At 49.0% G+C, this 22,764-nt stretch overlaps 1 protein-coding gene across 1 annotated transcript in view; it reads right to left on the reverse strand.

Moving 5' to 3' along the window:
- Positions 1 to 1,422: 1,422 nt before the first annotated feature.
- LOC144770517 (GTPase KRas-like) overlaps positions 1,423 to 22,764 on the reverse strand; it is a 214,154-nt gene continuing 192,812 nt past the window's right edge. The window contains exon 5 of the mRNA XM_078655099.1: positions 1,423 to 2,209. Coding sequence (XP_078511225.1) covers positions 2,096 to 2,209 — 114 coding nt within the window. The 3' untranslated portion in view covers positions 1,423 to 2,095. The remainder of the gene's footprint in view (positions 2,210 to 22,764) is intronic.

Consider the following 22,764-nt stretch of genomic DNA (forward strand, 5'->3'; position numbering starts at 1 on the left):
GGATCTCTTTCCTCCTGAAAGTGGTAGCACTCTTCGATGTGGACAATCTGTCACATTGGCCACTTTCTATGCTCCCCCACATCCCTCTCAACAAGAGGAGCGACTCCATCGTATGGACCCAAAAAGAGTACTGTTGTTCTACCTGGACTGTATAAACGAGTTCCGGGCGGAAGACCAACTCTTCGTGAGGTTTCCTGGTGCGAAGAAATGTTGGGTGGTGCAGAAAAGGACCATCTAAGAAAGGGTTGTTCTCTGCATCAAGATTTGCAACGCTCTAGCAAAGAAGCAGACTTAAGGACTCATTCCAACAGAGCTAAAGCTGCTACCATTGTGTTAGCACGTGGACACAGAGTCCTGGATATCTGTCAAGTAGCAATGTGCGCATCCCTGCACATATTTACCAAGCATTACTGCCTGGACAGTCAAGTCTGTAGGTATAGCCATTTTGCTCATTCGGTCCCGCAGAACTTTTTAGTCTGAAATTTGTCCGTAGTCCCTTTTCCAGGAATGGTATAGGTTGGGTAACTATTCAAAGGTAAGGAACCTGTGGCTAGATGTCTATCAGATGAACAAGTTACTTACCTTTGGTAACACTGTATCTGGTAGCAACCATATCAAGCTGCAGACCCCTTACTGACCCACCTAGCCTCACCACACTGGGACAGGTTTCTAGAGTCAGGGCGGATCCCCTTTCAGGGCCCTGGTCTTCAAACACACAAATGTCAGTACATTTCATGGCTCTGCGCTTCTGGCATGTAAAGCCATGAAAAGTAACTGACATCAGCGCACCACGGTGGGGCCTATATAGGTGACGTGGACATCACTTCTGGTACGGACAACGCTACGTGGAGTCAACCAATGCCACCTACCGGCGTGCATGGGTACTGGTAAAAATAATCTGCCGGATCCAGTCTAACACCTGGGGAATTCAAACCTAAGGAATCTGCAGCTAAATATTTTCCCTACCAGATAAGATGCTAACGAAGGTAAGTCACTTGTTCTTTTAAATTAAGTAACTTCACTAAGCAGACACCTTTTGTCGGGCATTGGCAGCTGCCTTGGGCTTAGCTGGACTTTCTACAGTCTGAACATACCCTTTTCTAATCTTTAAAATGCTATGCTAACTCTCAACCAGACTGGATTATCAGTTTCACGAAATTGCTAGAGTTATTACGTCAAGGCTGAAACAAGCACATTTCCTCCTTAGAGGCATCATCACCTTTTCTAAATGACTTTTAAATGGGAGGGTTATAGCAGCAACGTAGACACCTGAAAACAAAAATCTTTTTTTAAATCCCCATGGTCCCTTACCAAACACAAAAAGAAAAGAAACTTCATGCATGGACTTAAAAATATAGTGACGTCTACCCTTTCGTCTTTCACTTGCACTGTAAATATAACTGCAGGAAGAAAAAACACAAATTGAGAGGTTTCGGGTTTATTTTCCTTTTAAAAGCAGGAAGGATTTTCAGTCATTTTTAGCCCATTTTGAGTTCTGGTTATTTAGTACAACCTTCACCACATTAACCATCTCCAGAACAAGCAACACTAGTTTAGGTTGAACTAGAAGGGATTGAGGGCAGAGCAAATTCATCTGGAAGCCTTAGTAAAATTCATCTTTGTTGCATTTTCATAACGGCAGTGTATAGAGAATAGGACAAGATAGAAGTTCTCATTTTATTCTGGATATAACGGGGCCTTGGGTGTATCCAGCAGACCTGTAAACATTTTCCCTTCCACCTGCTACGAAGGAGAACAAAGCAACAGTTCAAAGAAAAAAGAGCAGGAAAGAAGATAAAAATCGAGGTTTCAAAATTTCCAAGAAGCATCTTCAGGTTATTAAAATCTTTCTAGGCTTCTTATTACAACATACGTGGCAAGTTTATTTTAGGCTATGTGTGTAGTCTCTTTTGGCTTTGAGGTTTTTCCCCGGTTCATTCAATTACTCAGTTTCAGAGAACAAAAAGGAAAAGTCTCTGTGAGAATCGATTTGCATGCGTTTTAGAATTCCACATTTGCTGTTCGGACGAATGCCAGGAAAAACAGGCTCTCGGTGATTAGGGTTTAGGGGTCTGTATGACCAGCTCCACGTGTCTCATAGTAGGATACACTTCCTCTTGGAGGATTTCTTCTTCTTTTTTCCATTGCTGGCCTTTTCTTTGTGTTTATGGATCTCTCGGACCAGTGTATAAAAAGCATCTTCAACTCCCTTAGGGCAATCCACGAAGCAGCAGATAAAAGAGAAAGAAAAAAGAAATTAGTATTTCCAGTACTGGATTGTGACACTTATCTATCTAATGTGCTGTGCAATTTCAGGTACCTATCTCAAATATTAAAATCACGTACCTGTAACAACGTTCTCAACTGTGAGCATTGTGTATTTCATTAAGTTTTGATTTATTTCCCAACCCCTCTTATGGTCTGGGGAAAATCTTGCAATACTAAGGAACCGACACAAAAGTGCCAACTTCATCAAGATGCCAAGGTGTATTGGTTCCTGCATTCCGCACCAAATATGTAAACTAAATTTGTACACATTAATACAGGGCCGGCGCTAGGCATGGGCAGTGTGGGCAGCCGCCCAGGGCCTCGCGCTCAGGGGGCCTCGCGCCCCCGTGAAAGGTCACACGTTCACAGCTACAGGGCCCCCTGCCTCACCTGATCGCGCCCCCGTGAAAGACACACATTCACAGCTCACTACAGGGCCCCCTGCCTCGCCTGATCGCGCCCCCGTGAAAGGCACACATTCACAGCTCACTACAGGGCCCCCTGCCTCGCCTGATCGCGCCCCCGTGAAAGGCACACATTCACAGCTCACTACAGGGCCCCCTGCCTCGCCTGATCGCGCCCCCGTGAAAGGCACACATTCACAGCTCACTACAGGGCCCCCTGCCTCACCTGATCACATCACATTGCAGGTGGGGGAAGGTGCAAACGGATTGGGGGCGGCATAACAGCTGGGCCAGCAATTATGTTGGCTCACAATGTCAGGGGTGGGGCAGCGCCTCGGATAAGTACCGGCCATTCTAGGCTCTGTTTCTGCATTTTGTTTCCAGGCAACGGAGGCCCCTTTGTTTCTTGGCAGCACCAGCCGGACACAGGTAAGAGGAGGTGGGTGAAGGGAGGAGGGAGCAGCCAGATCAACTGGCGTTAAGTCATTTGTTATCCTTGACAGCAGGCATGGCTGTAATTTCCTTTTGTACAACAGGAAGAAAGGTCTCATCTTGCAGTTTGTTTCCGCGCATGTGGAATAAATGCCTGACATATTTAACAAGTCAAGAAGGTGGCACCCTGTTTACCCAGTAGCCCCACCATAAAAACGTTTATGTTGTAGATATCAACGTTTGCATTCTGAAACGTGTGTTTTGTTTTTGTATGTGTGCCAACAAATTCTGGCAAGCAAAAAGCTTTAATTTATAGAGAAATGTCTGGTTTAAGGAGTCCATACGGGTCGGGCAAAGCGCTTACGTTTCATAGGGCGAGACTTAAACCTCTTTCTACCCCATGAATTTGAAAAAAAATGTTACTTTATTTGTGAGGGCTTCACTTCAGAATGTGGAGATGGTCTCTGAATAGTTGCCACTCCCCCCTCCCAAAGTTCATACACACTCCTGCTCGCATCTGCTCGCTGTCCCACGGTTTTCCGCAAAGCCCTCAAGTTTCCCTAGTCAATGCGTTAAGTATCCCATCCACTCCAGATTTGTGCTCGGTATTACCGATTTAATGGCAAAGCCAACAGGTCTTGCATTTTGTGACTTATTTGTTATTGCCAATGGCTTTTAACCCGGCTCTACAGTGCAGCATAGCTAAAGAATATTAATAATAAAATTCCTATGACGGCTCCGTCATTTTGAATGTAGGTGCACCATGCTTTTGCACACCTACAAAATGACTCAGGAACATTTTTTTAATACTTTTATTTTGCAATCCGAGTTGGAACAGGGAGGGCATGGGTAATGGAAGGAGGAAAGCAAACATGCGAGAGAGAGAGGAACAGCGAGATGGGGAGAGAAGCACACGGCTGAAAAGCAACAAGGGAGGAGAAGAGCACAATTGTGAGTGCATCACAAAAGGATGAGGGAGAGAAGCAATTGGGATTGAAAGAGCAACATCGAGCATGACAGGGGAAGAGAAGCACACTAGGGAGACAGCTTGAAAACACATGCATTCTTTTGGAGGGCTTGAGAAAAAAGAAGAAAGAAATTCCTTAAAAGTAGAAGTGGAAGGGTAAAAGTAAATTGCATATGTTCCAGGGGAGTGATAGACATAAGATGGGCAAGGCAAGCCATTCAAACGGAAGCAGGTAAACAAGAGTGACAGTAAAGCTGGCCAATGGAAATAAATGGGTGGGCTGCAAGTCCTTCTATGCTCCTTGTAATCTCACAATAAGTCTTTCACAACCAGAGAGGAATCGCCCTAAAATGTGGATCAGGAATAGCTGCTTATTGCAAATCAGGCAGTTCTTACAATACATCACAAGATTGAGCAAAAAAAAGCCCCAATAGTGACAAGTGCCATAACTATTGATGTTGACCTCTTAAAGGTAAAGCTAGCATGGCTATGCTATATAACTAAAAAAGGAGTGGTAAGGACTGGTTTTGTGGAAGTAGGAGACTGTAAGATACTTTGTGTAGATTGGAGAAAGGTACCGAGCATGCCTCTGGAACACATTCACCTCTGCCAAGTGTTTGTCATAGCAAGCTCTGTTTTTTTACCCTCGCCCTGCCTTTCCTGGCCCATTGTTCATTGGAAGGGCTGAAACTCACAGGATAACTAGGGAGTACAGAGTGACTAGGGAGTGCTAGGGAGTGCAGAGTGACTGCAGAGTGCTAGGGGGAGCTAGGGAGTGCTAGGGAGTGCAGAGTGTCTAGGGAGTGCAGAGTGACTAGGGAGTACTAGGGAGTGCAGAGTGACTAGGGAGTGCTAGGGAGTGCAGAGTGACTAGGGAGTGCTAGGGAGGGCAGAGTGACTGCAGAGTGACTAGGGAGTGCAGAGTGGCTAGGGAGTGCTAGGGAGTGCAGAGGGACTAGGGAGTGCTAGGGAGTGCAGAGTGCAAGGGAGTGCAGAGTGCAAGGGAGGGCTAGGGAGTGCAGAGTGACTAGGGAGTGCAGAGTGACTAGGGAGTGCTATGGAGTGCTAGGGACTGCAGAGTGACTACAGATATTAAGCTAATGGCAATGTAAATGACGATGCCACTTTTTGTCAATGTTACTGATATCCACATTAGTTAGCTTCCGTGATGCCAAATAAGATCAATAGTACTACGATGTCGCTTTCTGTGATGTCACTTCTTGTGACGCAATATGCAATTAGGGGGGCCTCGCATCTTCCCTTTCGCCCGGGGCCTCAGAAGGCCTAGGACCGGCCCTGCATTAATAGATATACTTTCGCAGAAAGACTTCTAGCTTCTTTTCACTCTACAGTAAAAGTTACTCACCGTAACTGGTATCGTATTTCCTTGTTCTCACCCTATTTCCCTTTTCTCTTTCACATGTTCTGTCCTCCCCAATACAGGAGGTGGTCATTGCAATGCCACAAATCTTTTGGGTTCCTCCCAGACTTCTCCTTTCCTCTCTGGCTATCCAGATGTTATCAAAGTATATAAACGAGTCAACCTGCACTCAACGGATTGCATAACTTTGCATACTATTGACAATTTATTCATATAAATCAACAAACTCTACAATAATTCGTTGCATTTTTTTCACAATGTTCATGGTGCTTTCAACAGAAAAATGATTATGATCATCTATGTTAATGAACAATTTCCCATTACATAGATCAATGATGTAACTCCAAAATATAATCAAAGATATAATCAACAATTCCTTACTTTATCTTTGTGTGATAGCTCTGCCCAATGCATTTCGGGATTTTGACATCCCTTCTTCAGGGGCCTCGCGAAAACAACAAACCATCTCTTTGTAAGATATAGTATTCATAACCTGTACTTTAAAATCAGTGCGCAGGGACAAACACCCTTCTACCCATGGAACCAATTATGGCAAAAAGAGCTCAAAGTGAAGACAATTCTGTAAACTCCTGCCTGAAACCAAAAATTCAAGATGCTCACTCTAATACCAACCAAACTCACATCGTGAGTCAAGGTGTACGCAAGCCTCGTTGTGAAGTTGCTCCATGAAATATCCAGATGTTATGCCATATACACCTGAGAATTATGATAGAAGGTGGATTGTGTAGAAGGATACTTCTACACTCAAGTCCTGGAGTTCATTCTCAGCTGCTCTAAATTTTAAAAAATCCAATGCTTAGCCCACATAACTATATCCAGAGCAATACGCTATTGAAAAACTGCATATCATAGGGGGCATAAAAATCCTAGCATTAGCATTTCAGTCTAGAAGAAACCAGAAATAGAAGCTTCGACACCTCTTGGCCAGTGTTGAAGCCGCTATCTGAAAGAAAGTTAGTTATAGATTCCTTGCCTCAGAATTACCCCAGGCGTCAGAATGGATCCGGGAAGTTTTTCGCCCGTAGTACCTTAGCGCGTCGGAAGGTGGCGTCGGTCGGCTCTGCATCAGTCGTTGGCATCGTGGTCGCCGGGATGACGTCAGGGTAGCTAATTAGACGCCGCCCTAGCGTGCTGACATCAGTTCTTTCTTTTTCCTCGCCAGCCAGCGCAGATCAGACGAGAGCAGTACCTCCAGTCACTTTTTGACTGAACTTTTTGAGCGACTTTAGTTGACATCTTTTGGAGTCCCGACTCCTGGTGCATGTAGGGATGCCCGGATTCAACCTCCAAACCTTCCTAGTCTGACATTTCAGGCCCATTAATCACAATTGGGCAGCAGGATCCACCATCACCTCCCCCAATGGGTACACCATCACGTCAGACAGGTGGGTTTTGCAGACAGTCCAAAGGGGGTACTCCTACCCCTTCGAGGCTACCCCTTCAGCCATGCCACCCCAGTACCATCGTATGTCGGAGGATCAACTGGGCCTTCTCCAACAAGAAGTCACAGCTCTCCTGGCAAAGGGTGCCATTGAGCGCGTTCCTGCCTCAGAAGTAGGCCGTTATCTGCAGTTCACGGTATGCCACGAGCACTTTATTTACTGTGCTACCCTTTCGCCTAACCAGCACCCCTCGGTGGTTCATAAAAGTGATGGCACTTGTTGCAGCTCATCTGCGCAGATCAGGGGTTCCTGTCTTCCCGCATCTCAACAACTGCCTGTTGAAGGCAGGCTCGCCCCAGGCGGTCGTCTCCCACCTCCAGACTACGGCCGACCTCCAGCATTAGCTGGGGCTCTCCATCAATGTGCGGAAGTCACACCTGACCCCCTCTCAGAAGCTCCTCTTCATAGGAGCAGTTCTGGAGACGACACCGTTTCAGGTTTATCCTCCCGAGCAGAGAGTCTGGGATATTCGGGCTATGATTCCGATCTTTCAGCCTCTATCCCGGGTTTCATCTGGATGACCCTGAGGCTGCTGGGCCTCATGGCCTCCTGCTGGTCGATCGTGCCAGGTGGCATATGCAGGCTCTGCAGTGGGACCTGAAGTTCCAGTGAACGCAGTATCAGGGGATTCTGTCGATTATGTACAGATCTCAGAGGGCACTGCACGACAATTGCAGTGGTGGCTCATGAACCAGGATTAGGTCAACGGCAGATCCCTCTCCCTTCCCTATCCAGATCACACAGTGGTGACAGACGCAAACCTTCTGGGATGGAGCGGCCACATGGGAGAGGCGGAGATCAAAGACCTCTGGTCTCCGGCAGAGTTGGGGCTCCATATCAACCTTCTGGAGCTTCTAGCGATCAGTCTTGCATTCAAACCTTCCTTCCCACTGTTTGGGGGAAGGGTAGTGCAGGTGTTCATGGACAACACCACCACCATGTGGTACTGCAACAAACTGGGTGGGGTCGTGGACCCTATGTCAGGAGGCCCTCTGCCTCTGGACATGGCTGGAACATCAGGGCATATCCCTGGTGGTTCAACACCCGGCAGGTTCTCTGAAAGCCAGGGCAGACGAACTCAGCCGCAGGTGCATGATGGATCACGAATGGCGTTTTCACTCGGAGGTGGTGCAAGGTCTCTTTCAGCAGTGGGGAAGAGCCTTGGTAAGATTTATTCGCCACTGAAGAGAACGCGCAATGTCAGCAAATCTGCGCGTTAGAATTTCAAAAGGCGGCACTCGCTAGGCGACGCTTTTCGCCGCGAGTGGAGTTGTGGTCTTCTATACGCCTTTCCGCCTATACCACTTTTGCCCAGAGTGATGAAGATCAAGCGCGACCGGGCCCAAGTCATTCTTGTGGCTCCGGATAGAGCACGAAGAGTCTGGTATCCTGAGCTGCTCAACATGGCCATCGAACCTCCGATCAGGCTGCCTCTTCAGGAGGATTTCCTGTCACTGCAGCAGGGGAAGGTCCTCCACCTAGTCTGTCCAGTCTCCACCTCATTTGACTTGCCTCCTGAAGTCTGTGATGTACTCTTGGCAGTCAGGCGTCCCTCCACTAAGATGGTATACGCCTGCCGATGGAACAAATTTGTGGCATTATGCACAGCAAAGGCTGTGGATCCCCTTTGAGGTTCTCTTGTTCCTCCTTTCTTTGGCCCAGCAGGGCTCTTTTCTGGGCAGTATCAAGGGCTACCTTTCGACCATTTATGCCTTTCTAAGGCTTCCTGATTAGCCTTCTCTCATCAAGTCCCCGGTTGTAAATAGTTTCCTAAAAGGCATTACTCATCTCTTTCCTCCTATCCCCTTCGTAATGCCTCAGTGGGACTTGAATATGGTCTTGACAGATTTGATGTGCGCTCCCTTTGAGCCGCTTCACAACTGTCCTCTACAACTCTAACTCTTAAGACTGCATTTCTGGTAGCCATCACTTCTGCCAGAAGAGTGAGCGAGTTACAGGCTCTTACATCCAAGCCTCCTCTTGTGGCTGTATATCCGGCAAGGTTGTCCTAAGAACTTGTCCATCCTTTCGTTCCAAGGTGGTCACCTCCTTTTACATAGGGCAAACCATCACTTTGTCCACCTTTTTTCCGCCTCCTTCTAAAGAGGAAGATAGGTTCCGTCGTCTGAACCCAAAACTTGCACTTTCCTTCTATCTGGATCGCACCAAACAGTTCAGGGTGGATGACCACCTCTTTTTTGGCGGTGTGGGCACCAAGAAAGGTCAGGCCGTACACAAGTGGGCCATCGCTAGATGGGTCATTTTGTGTATTAAAGCCTGCTATTCGCTAGCAAAAAAGGAGCCTCCAGTGCGGCTAGGCACCCATTCCACCAGGGCGACGTCAGCCACTACTGCTTAGGAACGGGGAGTGCCTCTGAATAACATCTGTCAGGCAGCTACGTGGGCATCCCTGCACACGTTTACCAAACACAACTGCCTGGACAGCCAAGTCCGGAGAGACGGCTTCTTTGGCCGTTCTGTTATCCAGGACTTTCTGGTGTGAACTTGGTTGGCAGACCCACCTCCAGGGTTGGTATTGCTGGGGTATGAATTCTAAGTTAAGGAATCTATAACGAATAGTTTCTTACCTGTCGGTGCAGTTTTGCAGCATGATGATCTTTCTGGATTCACTATGCTGTGCATTATTAAGCTGTCTTGTGGTTGGGTCCGGATTCGTAGTCTTTTTTTTTTTGTAGCCCTGGTGGGCGTCGACGTCCCACCTTTTGGTGTATTTCCGGTGACGTCGGCACGCTTCCTGCGGAAGCTCCCACTCTTGGGCGCCATCTTCGGATTCTTTTTTCTTGTGTTTGTTTTGTTACCGAAGTTATGGCAATGTTCAACTAAAGTTTTTTAACCGCTTTAACCTTTAAGGCTTCTTTTCAAAGTATTTGTCCTTGTTTCAACCACCTTTTCTCTCCAGCCTCATCTTTCTGGCGGAGGTCGGTTGGGATTGCTAGTGAATCCAGAAAGATCATCAAGCTGCAAAACTACACCGACAGGTAAGAAACTATTCGTTTTGCAGCGTGAATCTTTCTGGATTCACTATGCTGTGCATAGACTTTGTAGCGGTTTTTCATGTTTGTGGCGGCTGGGTGGAAGATGAGCGTTGGTTATTGAATATGTGTTGAAGCACCTTTTGTCCGACTTGTGCTTCCTTGTTCATCTGTATATCTACACAGTAGTGCTTCGTGAACGTGTGCACTGAAGCCCATGTTGCCACCAGGCAGGTCCTGAATTGGTGTGGTAGCTAGGAAAGCTATTGTAGCTCCCTTTTTCCTGGTAGAGTGGGCACATGTCCCCTCTGCTAGTTCCTGTCCTGCTCGCTTGTGGCAGAACTGTATTGTTTGGGCGATCCATCGCACAATTGTTCCTTTAGTTACTGGTTTCCCCATGAAACGGTTAGCGAACGACACAAAGATCTGCTTTGTTTTTCTGTGTTCCTTCGTTCTCTCAATGTAGTGCATGAATGCCCTTCTGGCGTTCAGAGTGTGCAGCGCTCTTTCAGCTTTTGTTGCCGTTTTTTGGAAGAAACTCGGTATCTGTATAGTCTGGTTCATGTGGAACCTTGACACCACCTTTGGCATGAAGTGTGGGTCCGTTCTCATCACCACCCTATCGTTGTGTATCTGTATGTAGGGTTCTTGTAGCGTTAGTGCCTGCAGTTCGCTCACTATGCGCAGTGAAGTGATTGCTACCAGGAAGGCTGTTTTCATGGTCAGCGTTTCTAGGGAGGCCTTGTGAATTGGTTCGAAGGTTCCTTCACGAGTTCTGTTCCGTAAGGTTCCATGTAGGTGGTGGCACCCTCTTTGGTGGTGCGATCCTCTTTGCTCCCTCCAGGAATCTCTTAACAACTTGTGATGTGAAGAAACTCTTGCACGTTTCTCCTCTCGTGTAAGCGACTATCGCTACCAAGTGAACCCTCAGTGAGGATGAGCTTAGATTTTTGTCGAGCAGGTGCGTGAGGTACTTTACCACTGTCGAGTCCTTCTACATCTTGTTGTGTAGCTTTTCCCTCCTGCAAGACAGTGTAAATCTTTTCCATTTCGCTACGTAGCACTTCCATGTGCTGGGTCTTCGTGCCTCCCGAAGTACCCTTAGGGTGCTTTCTGGCAGTTTCAGATGCGCAAACTCTATGTCCTCAGGAGCCACGCTACGAGGCTCAGGCTCTCTGGCTCCGGGTGCAGCACTTCTCCGTTTTGCATGGAGAGTAGGTCTTTTCTTCTCCCGAATCTGGTAGATGTATGGCTAGCAGGTCTCTCTTGAGTGGGATGGCCCACCTCCATATCTCCTGCGCTAGCTTCGAAAACGGGGCTGATTGTGTCCCACCCTGCTTGTTGATGTAAAACATCGCTGTTGTGTTGTCTGTCTGGATCAACACCCTCTGGTTGTACAGTCTTGTTTGGAAGGCCTTTATGGCTAGGAAAACTGTCTTCAACTCCAGGTAATTGATGTGTCTGACCGCATCTGCTGGTGTCCACAGGCCTCTTACATTGAGTTCCTCCATGTGAGCGCCCCATCCCTTCTGGGATGCGTCTGTGGTGATGGTCACTGTTGGCGTTGGTGGCGTCAGAGGCTTCCCCCTTGTTATGTTCCCCATGTTCCACCATGCCATCTCTTTCTGCACGGAGTGTGTTACAACCACTAGATCATACCCAACGACCTGTAGCTTGTGACCATTGCTCCTGTAGCTATTCCTGTAAAGGTCTCATGTGGAGCCGTACATTTGGCATTAGGTGTATGCATGATGCCATCATGCCCATGATTTTGCTCGCTGTCCTCACTGTCCGAGCTTGCCCCTTCTAGTAGAGCTGTGTCTCCCTCGCGAGCGCTATTGTTCTCTTCTTGCTGGGGAACACCTTGCTCTGTAAGGTGTCGATCTGTGCTCCCAGGAAGATTTTTATTTGTTCTGGTTCTATGGATGATTTTCCCCAGTGGATGGAGAATCCTAGGTTCATCAGTGTGTTGATCACTCTCTGTGCGTGCTGCTTGCACGTTCTGTATGAGCTTGCTTTGATCAGCCAGTCGTTCAGTTAAGGGTATACATGTATCCCTTCTCTTCGTAGGTGTGCTGCGACTGTTGCGAGGCACTTTGTGAAAACCCTTGGTGCCGATTTGAGTCCGAACGCCAGAGTTGTGACCTGGTTGTGGTCTTCTCCGATGATGAACCTGAGGAGGTGCTTGTGCCCCCTGTTCAATGGGATGTGCAGGTAGGCATCCTTTAAGTCTATGGTGACCATGAAGTCCCCGCCTTGCAATTGAGGAAGCACCTCTTGCAGGGAGGTCATCTTGAACTTCTGCGTTCTTACGAACTGGTTTAAGAATCTTAGGTCCAGGATGGGTCTCATAGTTTCGTCCACCTTTGGTACCAGGAAGTATGTGGAGTATACGCCCTTGTTCCTTTCCCTGTAAGGTACTGGCTCTATGGCCTGCTTTTGCAGGAGCTATTTTGCTTCCTCCCGGAGGAGCTCTAGCTCTTTCCTTGCTAGTGGCCTTCTTTTTGGATTTCTGTCCGTTGGCTTTCCTTCCAACTCTATGCAGTACCCGAACTGTATGATGTGGAGTACCCATTTGTCTGATGTTATACTCTTCCACTCCCTGAAGAAGTGTTTCAGCCTTCCTCCCACTGGTCTTACATGGTCGCAGGTGTTTAATTCACGTAACTCCTGTCTGATGTGTTTGTGCTCCACCCTGGGAGTTTTTGCTCGGGTGGGCACATGTAGTTTTATTGAGTCACTTTGAGGCGGGTTGTTGTCCCCCTCTCTTCTGTCCACGTCCATTCCCTCTCCAGCGAAAGGACTGGCCTTTTGGTTGGTACTGCCAGGACTGTATTTGCTGCCCCTGCTGTGTCTGGGTGTCTGCTTGGTGGGCTTGTTGGAACGCCTGGTGTGATGTTCCTGGCTGGTTTCCACCCCTCCCGTTAGGTCTTCATGACGGGGTGCCCCTCTTAGTACCTCTGAACTGCAATGCCCCCATGGATCTTGCCGTTTCGTTATCCTTCTTCAGTTGGCGGAGTTTCTCGTCAACTGGGGCCCGAACAATGTTTCTCCGTTGAACAGTGTGTTGAGGATGCGGTGTTGCACTTCCGGCTTGAAGCCCGAAATTCTGAGCCAGGCTTCTTTCCGTGATGCCCATCATCATGAGCCTGCTGGAGGTGTCTGCTCCGTCCAGGGCAGTCTTGAGGCAAGAATTAGCCTCATTCTTCCCCTCCTCGACAAGGTTTTCAGCTCTTTGCTTGAATTCCTGTGGCATGTTCTTTAATAAATGGCCCAGCTCTTCCAGGATCTGGTATTGGTGCCTGGTGAGCAGTGCACTGGAATTCGCCATGCGCCAGTGCATTGCGGCATTCCGTTCAATTCTTCTCCCCCCAGGTCCATCCTTTTGCTTTCTTTGTCTGGGGGTGGCCCAGAAGTAGTAGGCACATTGGCCCTCTTCCTTGCCGTGGCTGCGATGATGGAGTCTGCTGAGACCGAGCCCTGAATGTAGAGTGGGTCCTTCGAGGCATGTTTATACTTCTTTTCCGTCCTGGGAGTGACGGCTTTGCATGTAGCTGGCTCTTTGAAAGCCTCTTTCCCCTGTGCCATGACACTGTCGAGCATGGGCAGGAACTGGCTCCTTGTTTGTGTGGGGAGCAGTGTCTCGAGAAGGAAGTCTGCCTTCTGGTTCTCTTCGTCGAGTTTTACTTTGAAAACTTCCGCTGCATTCCTGATGACTGTGTTGTAGACGCCGATGTCATCAGGCGGCGAGGGCCTCGAGGGATACGTGTCGACTGCTTCTTCTGGGCTCTCGGTGTTGAAGTCCTGCCAATCTATTTCCCCGAGTGTCCGAGGATGCAGACCTCGAGGAGTGTCCTGCGGTCGTCGTCTCCTTCATCCTCGTAGTAGGAGGCCTCCTCCTCTTCTTGGTCGTCGAAGGTCTCGACGCCCACCGACTGTCCTTCGACGTCGTAGTCCTCCTCCTCCATTGTCTCGACCACCTGTAGCCTAGGTTTCATCGGGATTATGTATTCCTTCATCCTGGCGTCGAAATGTTTTTTCCGCTGCAGGATGTTTTCCATCTCGGCCTCAAGCCGTCTTTTCTTTTTCTCCATTTCGGCCGCGTGGTCTGCGTCGAAAGGTTCGGCCGCTCTCTTCGGCGGCTAGGTCGGCCCGAGCCGACTTTCGGCGTCGAAGGTTTCGGTGCCGAGCTGGCTCTCGGGTCCTTCGTTGGCGCCGAAGTGCTCTTCGGGTCTTTTTCCCTCGGCGTCGAACGCTGCTTTTCAGGGGCGATTTTCGACGTCTTCTGCTGTTCTCCAGCTCTCGGCGCCTGAGAGTCCTCTGAGGATCCACTGTGCCTTGGTGTAGCCGTGGACGCCGACATTTTCGGCGTCTGCGCTTTCGAGGTTTTGCCCTCAATTTTTCGAGACTCGGGGTCTCTAGGTGCCTTAGGGGCCGTAGAGTCTCCTACCTTCTTTGGAGTCTTTGTAATATCGGTCTCTACGACCGTGTAGCCGTTGTGTTCTGCGGTGGCGTTGTCCCCCTCGTCTGATGATAGCCCCAGGTCTCGGAGGGACGGTGGCTGTCCCTTGCCCTGCATGTTGGCATTGGCTATCCTCTGTCTCTCTCTCACTCACTCGAAGAGTCTTCGGCGTGAAGGCGGAGCAGGCGTTGCAGTCCTCGCTCTCGTGGTCGACCGGTAGGCAAAGATTGCAGACCGGGTGCTGGTTCTTCTGCGCGTACTTGTGGTGGCAGTTACGGCAGAATTTGAATGGAGTGTTGTCCATCTCATGCGTTCAGGGGGCCCCCTGAGCTTGCATTCTTCGATGGACGTCGAAGTTCTTCTTCTCCTTAGTCGTCCTCTTCGATAATGTAGTCTCCTGTAGTCTTCTCAATCTCCTTTCTTGCAAAAATGCGTATTTTTCTTCTTCTTTCTCCAAAAATGTCTGGAGCACTTTCGGGAACTATCCAGACCCAACCGCGGAAAAACGAATCTGAAGATGGGGACCAAGAGTGGGAGCTTCCGCAGGAAGCGTACCGACGTCACCGGAAATACACCAAAAGGTGAGACGTCGAAGCCCACCTGTGCTACAAAAAAAAGTAAGAAAAGCCTACGAATCTGGACCCAACCACAAGACCGCAGAATAATGCACAGCATAGTGAATCCAGAAAGATTCACGCTGCAAAACTAACAGTTTCTTTCAGATGAATAAGTTACTTACCTTCGGTACGGATATATCTGTAAGAAACATAGGTTATGGATTCCTTACAGCTCCACCCATCCGCCCCGTACTGCAAACTGACTTGTAGAGTCGACTTCAGCACGCGAGGGCGGCGTCTAAGTAGCTACCGCGATGTCATCCCGCCAACAACGACTGACGCAGAGCAGACCGATGCCACCTTTCGACGAGCAGAGCTACTGCTGGCGAAAATCTTTCCGGATCCAGTTTGATGCCTGGGGGTATTTCTAAGGTAAGGAACCTATAACTAACCTGTTTCTTACAGCTATATCGTTACCGAATGTAAGTAACTTGTTCATCTGGCACAAATGACCAAGATGAGAGTAATTCAGTCCAATGAACTCAAAAACGCAGGCAACTTAATGTCAATGTTTTGAAAAGTTGTGGCAGAGTGTAGGTGTACCAGTGGAAGGTAGGTAAGAAGAGCTTGAGTGCCGTGTGAGTGGTGATAACGTCTAGATTGAAAAAAGCCACCTCTTATGTATCATAACAGGCCATTCTGAGCATACAGAAAAAAGCGGACTGTACAAGGATGGATGAATCACCACGTTCATTTCTTTTCACATTTTTGCAGTCACAATGATGGAGCACCTCACATAAAATGAGTCCCTAGCGGAAATTCATTTGATTACAGCAACCCAACATATGTTTCATACTTTTGTTCAATGACCAATAATGACTGTGACCCATCACCAATGGTTTTAGAAAAAAAGGTTTAAATGCATACATAAAAAATGTTATAAGAACACTAGTACATTAATGACAGTAGTATTTTTTTTGTGTCGTAATGGCAAATCAAGAGCATCTGTCTGCTGTTTTATTGATTTCAGAGTGAGAGCATCAATAAACATCTTCCAAAGCATATCATAACTCTACTATTGTAATGGTCAGTGCCACGGGTAAAGGTTTGAAAGTTGGTTCAAGTCCATTTCTCCAAGTCCACAGCAAGTTTTAGCTCACCACCACCAATTAGGGAAATTTGTTCTGAAGCCAACTTGGCTTCAAGGCTTCATTATTCTTTTGACCTACTCTAGCAAAAGCATGTTACACTTTATGGGGTTGAAGGCCCATAACTTGAACTCTCAAACCCAGAATCTTGAGTTACAATTTTGATGAGGTCATGTGATTCGTAAGCTTTTGCTGCTGCCCACTTACTCTTTACCATTGTATCTGTGTGGGGGTTTGGGTTCACCTCTGCGTTTTGCAGGGTGTACCTTAAAGGTTTTTTTTTAATGTATTTTTTTCATGGTTTTCTGTGGTCACCACTGTGTGTTGCTGGGTGTCTGTCTAGCTTCCTATGTGTGCCTACAGCTCTCTACGCTTACATTCGAAGTCTCTACCTGCTTATTTGTCTACAGTACCACTCCTGACTCTGGGAGAGTGCGAGTCTTCACGCTTGCCTTTTTCCTCAGCGGCAGAAAGGAGCCATTTTTCCTTCCCCTCTGGGATTCCCGCAAGATGTCATCTTGGGTGGGTTAGCAGTCTTGGTGTCTGCTTACCCCCACAGCGCCTACATCATGCACACTGCTTCGCGGACGAACGCAGTGGGCGTGCCAAAGGCAAGCCTGTTTGTGCCCGGATCGTGCAGAGCGACACCAGTTTCCCCTGCAAGCAACCCTGCCAGTTTCATCCCAGAAACCTCAAACCTAATCATCTTCTCAGGTAAGTAACTTACAGCTTTTAACAAGGGGAGTAAAACATTGTAACCACTTTAACATGACTTCGCTATGTCTAGATAACAGCTAAGGTTGTAAGAACTGTGGATTCCAGCTCACAGGAACTTTCTCTCAGTCTAGCTTCATGATCAGGGCCTTGGCGTCTTTTTCAAAAATCTTCCTACGACATTCACCTGCATCCTCGTGATCTCTCACTCCTTAGTAAAACACACCATAGAGATGGCAGAATTGACTGACTCCCATAATTCGGATATTACATTCATTACTGAAACCCGGGCTAATAATACATCAATGCCTGAACTTCTAACTGCGGCCCATGGAGGATATTGGTTGCACAGACAAGACCGCCCGCTAAAAGGAGGAGGAGGAGGAGGAGGAGGTCTGTGCATTTTATATCGGGACAATCTCAGTCAAATCTTCGACCAAACTGACCGAAGACTGTGAAGCTCTATTATTTAAAAGATTTTTTGGGTCATTTCAAAGTTAGAGGATCCCTTGTTTACCATCCCCTGGGGCCCAGAGACATATTTTAAATTCAATCAGCTCCCTCCTGGAGGACAACATCTGTAATACAGATTTTACGGTCCTCAGAGATTTTAATTTTCCCCTTGGAAACTCTGGTGGACAAAGACACCACCTTTCTACTCGAAATCATGAATGCTTTGGATCTTCCTCAAGTAATACAAGTACCTACCCACAGTGCTGGCCATACCTTGGACACTCTGTTCTCTGATAAAGCCAATTCCTTCCTCAAAGTGCTTCCATTATCCTGATCGGGTCATTCAGCCATTTAAGGATGTTGAAGTTAGCCAAGCTCCAAATAACAGACATAATTCATCCCAGTATAGGGCTTGGTCCAACATAGATTACAAAAAAAAACTGCAAGAAGTACTGATAAATTTATTCCCACCACTGGTGAGCAATCTGGAGTTAGCCGCTCAGGAGTACTCAGTTTGGCTAAACACAGCCTTCTTGCAGACTGTTCCTTTTAAGAAGGTTAATTGTAGTAGGAATAAACCATTTGCTCCTTGGTTTTCTGAAGCCCTTTGAATACGTTCTAGACGTATTCAAAGGGCTTTCTTGACGTTGTAGACGTCAAGAAAGGAAATGGAGAGCCCAATAGGACTCACACGAGAGAGGAATTTACAAACTATCCCTATCTAAATACAAAACCCTTCTAATTTAGGAAAACACAGCATAATACATGGCACAAATCGAATCCTCTAAAAACTCTACGAAAGAACTTTATCAGGTAAGAAACTAACCAGAGAAGGAGACTGGATTAGCCAGTCCTTTAGCTTTCTTATCACCCTGCACTTCAGAAACAAAATAGATCAAATTTTAAAGTGGTTTGCTCACTCCTGTAACAATAATCTGCCTGCTTTCAGTAGTGGCTTAGATGGCTACTCGGATAGCAATTCTTCACTGGCCATCTTCAATACCTTTTCCCCAGTCACAATAGTGCAAATGGTGGATCTTGTACATACCATCAAATCCAGTTCACCGGATGATCCATGCACTCCTTCAGTGCTTAAGTGTATCCCAATTACCATAGCCTTGAAACTAAAGAGGTCAGTGAGTTTAATGTTTATCTCCGGTAATTTCCCGGCTTCTTGAAAAAAGACATCCATTCTCCCACTCCTAAAAATCCTAAACTCCATCTGGGAGATCCAGTTAACTATCGGCCAATTTCCAGATTCCCCTTTCCCTCAAATAATCGTAAAGATTATGGACACCCAGCTGAATCAGTTAATCGAAGAAAATAACAGTCTCGATCCCACTCAATTTGGGTTCCGATCGGAGCACAGCACCGAGACTGAACTCATTAAGACCACTGATAAACTAAAGTTTACCCTGGATGAGGGCGGATCGGCAGCACTGATCCGGTTAGATCTATCGGCGGCCTTAGACACAGTGGACTATTCTATCTTGATCCACCGTCTGGAATAGGCATAAATAAGATAACCTTAAAACAACTTACATCCTTTCTCTCCGACAGGGAAAACACTGTCAAAGTGGACACATTCTTCTCCAAATCTTTTTCGTTGCCTTGTGGAGTTCCACAGGGTTCATCACTCAGTCCTACTCTTTTTAATATCTACGTAGCAGAACCTCCCCCTCTCATTCAATTCTTCTGCTTCTCGATTACCTCCTATGCGGGGACACACAAATCGTGCTTTCCACTGCTAATAAATCCAATAATACTAGCCAACGATTCCAGAATTATTGAGTCAAATCAATTCTTGGATGAGCAGGCATTGCTTAAGCTCAACTCTGAGAAGACTGAGGTGATCCTTCTTGGAAACAATCTTCTGGTCAGCATATTGTTAGCCAGCAGAAATGGGGTCACACCAACAAAGCCAAGAGTCTCGGGGTCATCTTGGATGATAAATCTATGAAAACAAATTAATGCAGTTATTTCATCCTCTTACTACACCCTTAGAAAAATATTACATTTCCTCCCAGTCAGTGACAGGAAGACTTCTCTCTACCTCAATACTGTCTAAAATGGACTACTGGGGGGCGTGTCCAAGATGGCAGCGTAGTAGGACGCTTTTCTCCGAGCTCCTGCCCGCTGTCCACCGAAATTAGCACCAAATAGTATTCCTGGGACAGTGGCCGCGCTGAGCTCTCTAGTGGAGTCCCGAACTGCCTTATCCTGCCGCCAGGAGCACTGTTGCCGTGTCTGGAATCCCGGACCCCACGGAATACAGAGCGCGGAGGCGGCCCGCGTTGGGACGGCTGAGGCCTAGACATCAGGGGAGGCGCCTTCGACGGACCTCCGAGGCCTGCTCCCAATTCCGTGGCCTCAGCTGTCCCTGCACCTCAGGCAGCGTGTGGGCTGCCGCCCTAGAGGAAGATTGACCCGGTGTTGCCTGGCAGATGAAAATCCCCCTGTGTGGAGCGGCCGAGAGTGCGGAGCCGGCGCAGAGGTACTGGTGAGGCCTGCGACAACTGTCGGGAGTGTCGGGGAGCTCCTTCCTGCGGCGGCCGGGACCTTGCACACGAGGCCTGACCGGCTCGCGTCCACATTCGCGCTACTCCCGCTGGGCCTGCGAGGTCATCAGGCAGCCCCCCCGGCCTGAGTCAGTTTCCGCCGCGGCAGCTGTCCGGCCTGCGAGGAGAGGCTCTGCCCAGGTGCCCGTGAGAGCAGGGGTTAGCCCAGACTGCGCCGGCTGGACGCCGCGGCGCTGCAGCAGCATGCCGGGGGGGGGTTCGAAGCCTGAGCAGCTACAACGGTGCTAGAAGGGCGCGAAGGGCGCGAAGAGAGCGATGGCCTGGTCGGAGCTGGATAGGACTGGCAGGTCACCCTTGGTGCGACGGTGCATACACTTGGGGCCAGAGACACTGCACAGCCAGAGGCGCCGTCGGGGAAGGTGAGTGGCGACATCTCCCGACCGCGCCCAGGGACAGCCTTCTCACCCCGAGGGCAGCGCCAGCAGAACCCCCACTGCACTGAAGCTGACCCCCCCCGGTCCCCGGAGAGGCTGTCTACTCGCACTGCATGGGGCCCGTGATCACCAGGGGCCTATTCCTAGGGACCGCACCATCTCTAACCCCTGCCACAGCAACGGCCCCGGGGCCCCACACCACGTATAGCCTTCAGTAGCCCGAGCACCCAGAGCGCAGCCATAAGGGGAGTGAGATAGGCCCTGACTATGTAACGCCGGCAGCACTACCTGGCCTCACGGACATGCGAAGAGAGGAGCAAGGAGACGTGTCCCTACCTAGTGCCCGTCTATAGTGATCCTTGGCGCCTGGGAGGTCCCCGGGTGTGGCCGTGCGGCGATCCTGGCCCAGTGAAGGGGGTCCTTTGCTCTGACTCATTGACGGCCCAGCCTTTTCTACAGTGTCAGTGTATCCTCCTAGAGCTTGCACCAGAACGGCTAACCCCACCTCGTTGCCACCTGCGGAGGTCTAGTGGCATGTCCAAGACAAGGAATAACAGATATCTTCGTACGGTCCCCATCAAACCCTGACATGGCAACTGCGGCCCGGAATATAGCGAAGGAGCGGAACGCCCCAACCTCTGGAGAAGAACAGATTACGAAGCCTTCCTGGAGTCTCTGATACTCACCCTCAGGGAAGACATCCAGTCGGTCAAGACAGAATTTGCCGCGGAGGTGAAGGAGTTGCGGTGAGACGTGGACAGACTTGGGGATAGAGTGGCCTCTAGAGGAGAGACACGATGCCCCGGTGTCGGATCAAACTACGCTGCAGCAAGAGGTGCTCAGACTTCAGGATCAAAATGTCGATCTCCAAACTCAACTGGAAGATCTAGAGAACTGCTCCCGGCGGCATAACATTCGGATCCGTGGGGTCAAGCTGGCTTAGAACACACGCGACGTCTTCGTGTTTTCACAGGGCCTTTTCCGTTCTATACTGGGAGAGTCGCAGGTGTCCGAAGTTGTCCTGGACAGGGCGCACAGAGTGGGTCCGCCCCGGGGTCCCCACGCCCCACCGGCGGACATACTGGTTTGTGTACAGGACTTCAGGACCAAAGAGTCCATACTTGCCAAAGCGAGGTCTCTCCATCCTATATCTTATCAAGGGCACTCCCCAGTGCTGTTCCAGGACCTAGCTCTGATCACATTACAGAGACATCGATAGTTTCGACCAGTTACGGAGCATCTGCGACAACTGGGAATGGCGTACTCCTGGGGTCGCCCCATTCACTTAATCTTTCAACACAATGGGAGACTCCATCAGATCCGCTCCTTCATAGAGGCTTGCCGCATACTGGGGTTGAGTGAAACCCCGGAGGAGGAGCAAGATCACTTCTCTACCCCAAAGCCGGAGACCTCCCCCATCAGGTTGGCAGCGCCAGACCAGGCGGCGACGCGCGCGGCGCCCACCTAAATCCGTGATCACCAAGAGCCAGCAGGAGGCCCTGTCCGTAGCCGCCCTGACAGGAGAGGACTCTACTGCCAAATGAACACTTGTAAACACCGGAACATTCCAATGCCCATCTCTGCAGTTCGGGGACGGCGGGTGGGGCGGACACCTTTGCTGGATTAATGGTCTTCACCCCAACACTACTTGACCAGCTACCCATGGGTGGCGGACAATTTTCTCTTAAACTTGTTATGCTGTTCCTTATTCTAGCTATTCTTTTGGGGTCTGCCCCACTTTGGATTCTATGGGTTCTTTTTCACCCCCTCTTGTGTTTTTTGTTGTTGGGTGGGTTCCCCTTGTCCACAGTTCTCCCCCTTTATTTATATGCCTCGCCACTGGGGTGATGTCTGGCCCACACCTCCGCAGAGCTCGTTTGCCTTCCCTGCCCAACTTCTGCTTGGATTCACATACGCCCATCCTTTAGATGGCGGGTAGCTCTCAAGGTTTTGACCCTGAATGTTCGGGCCTGAATAACCCTATCAAACGACATACAGTCCTTAATTACTTGGAGCACTCCACAGCTGACATTTGCCTTTTGGAGGAGACCCACCTCCTACACAAAGACCAGCACAGGATGAAATCCCGAGCATTCCCCACACAACGTTTTTCCTCACACTCTTCCAAAACAGTGGGGGTGGCCATACTTGTCTCTCGCTCCATTCCAGGTAGGGTGCTCCAGAGGGTGGCAGAGATCAAGGGTCGCATGCTCACATACCACTTCCAGGTTGCGGGGATATCCCTCATAATTGGCTCGTTCTACGCTCCCAACGAGAGCCAAGATAGATTCCTACACGAGGCACTCACTGAAGCGACAGCAAACACTGAACAGCACTTGCTCCTGGGGGTGGGGGGGGGGGACGGGACCTGAACCTAGTCTTTAACAACCTCGTCGACCGCTCATGCCAACGCACTAGCCAGGTGGGGGCCCTTCCTCAATCCGGCTTGACGCGACTCCGAGAGCTGGGTCTCATAGACCTAAGGCGTTCCCCCTATTACTCAGGATCCCATAAGACCTATGCCAGGCTTGACTATTTCCTGTGCTCCACCTCTCTGGAGGCCCAGGCT

Source organism: Lissotriton helveticus, chromosome 7 (genome assembly GCF_964261635.1).
Source record: "Lissotriton helveticus chromosome 7, aLisHel1.1, whole genome shotgun sequence".
Lineage (NCBI taxonomy): Eukaryota > Metazoa > Chordata > Amphibia > Caudata > Salamandridae > Lissotriton > Lissotriton helveticus.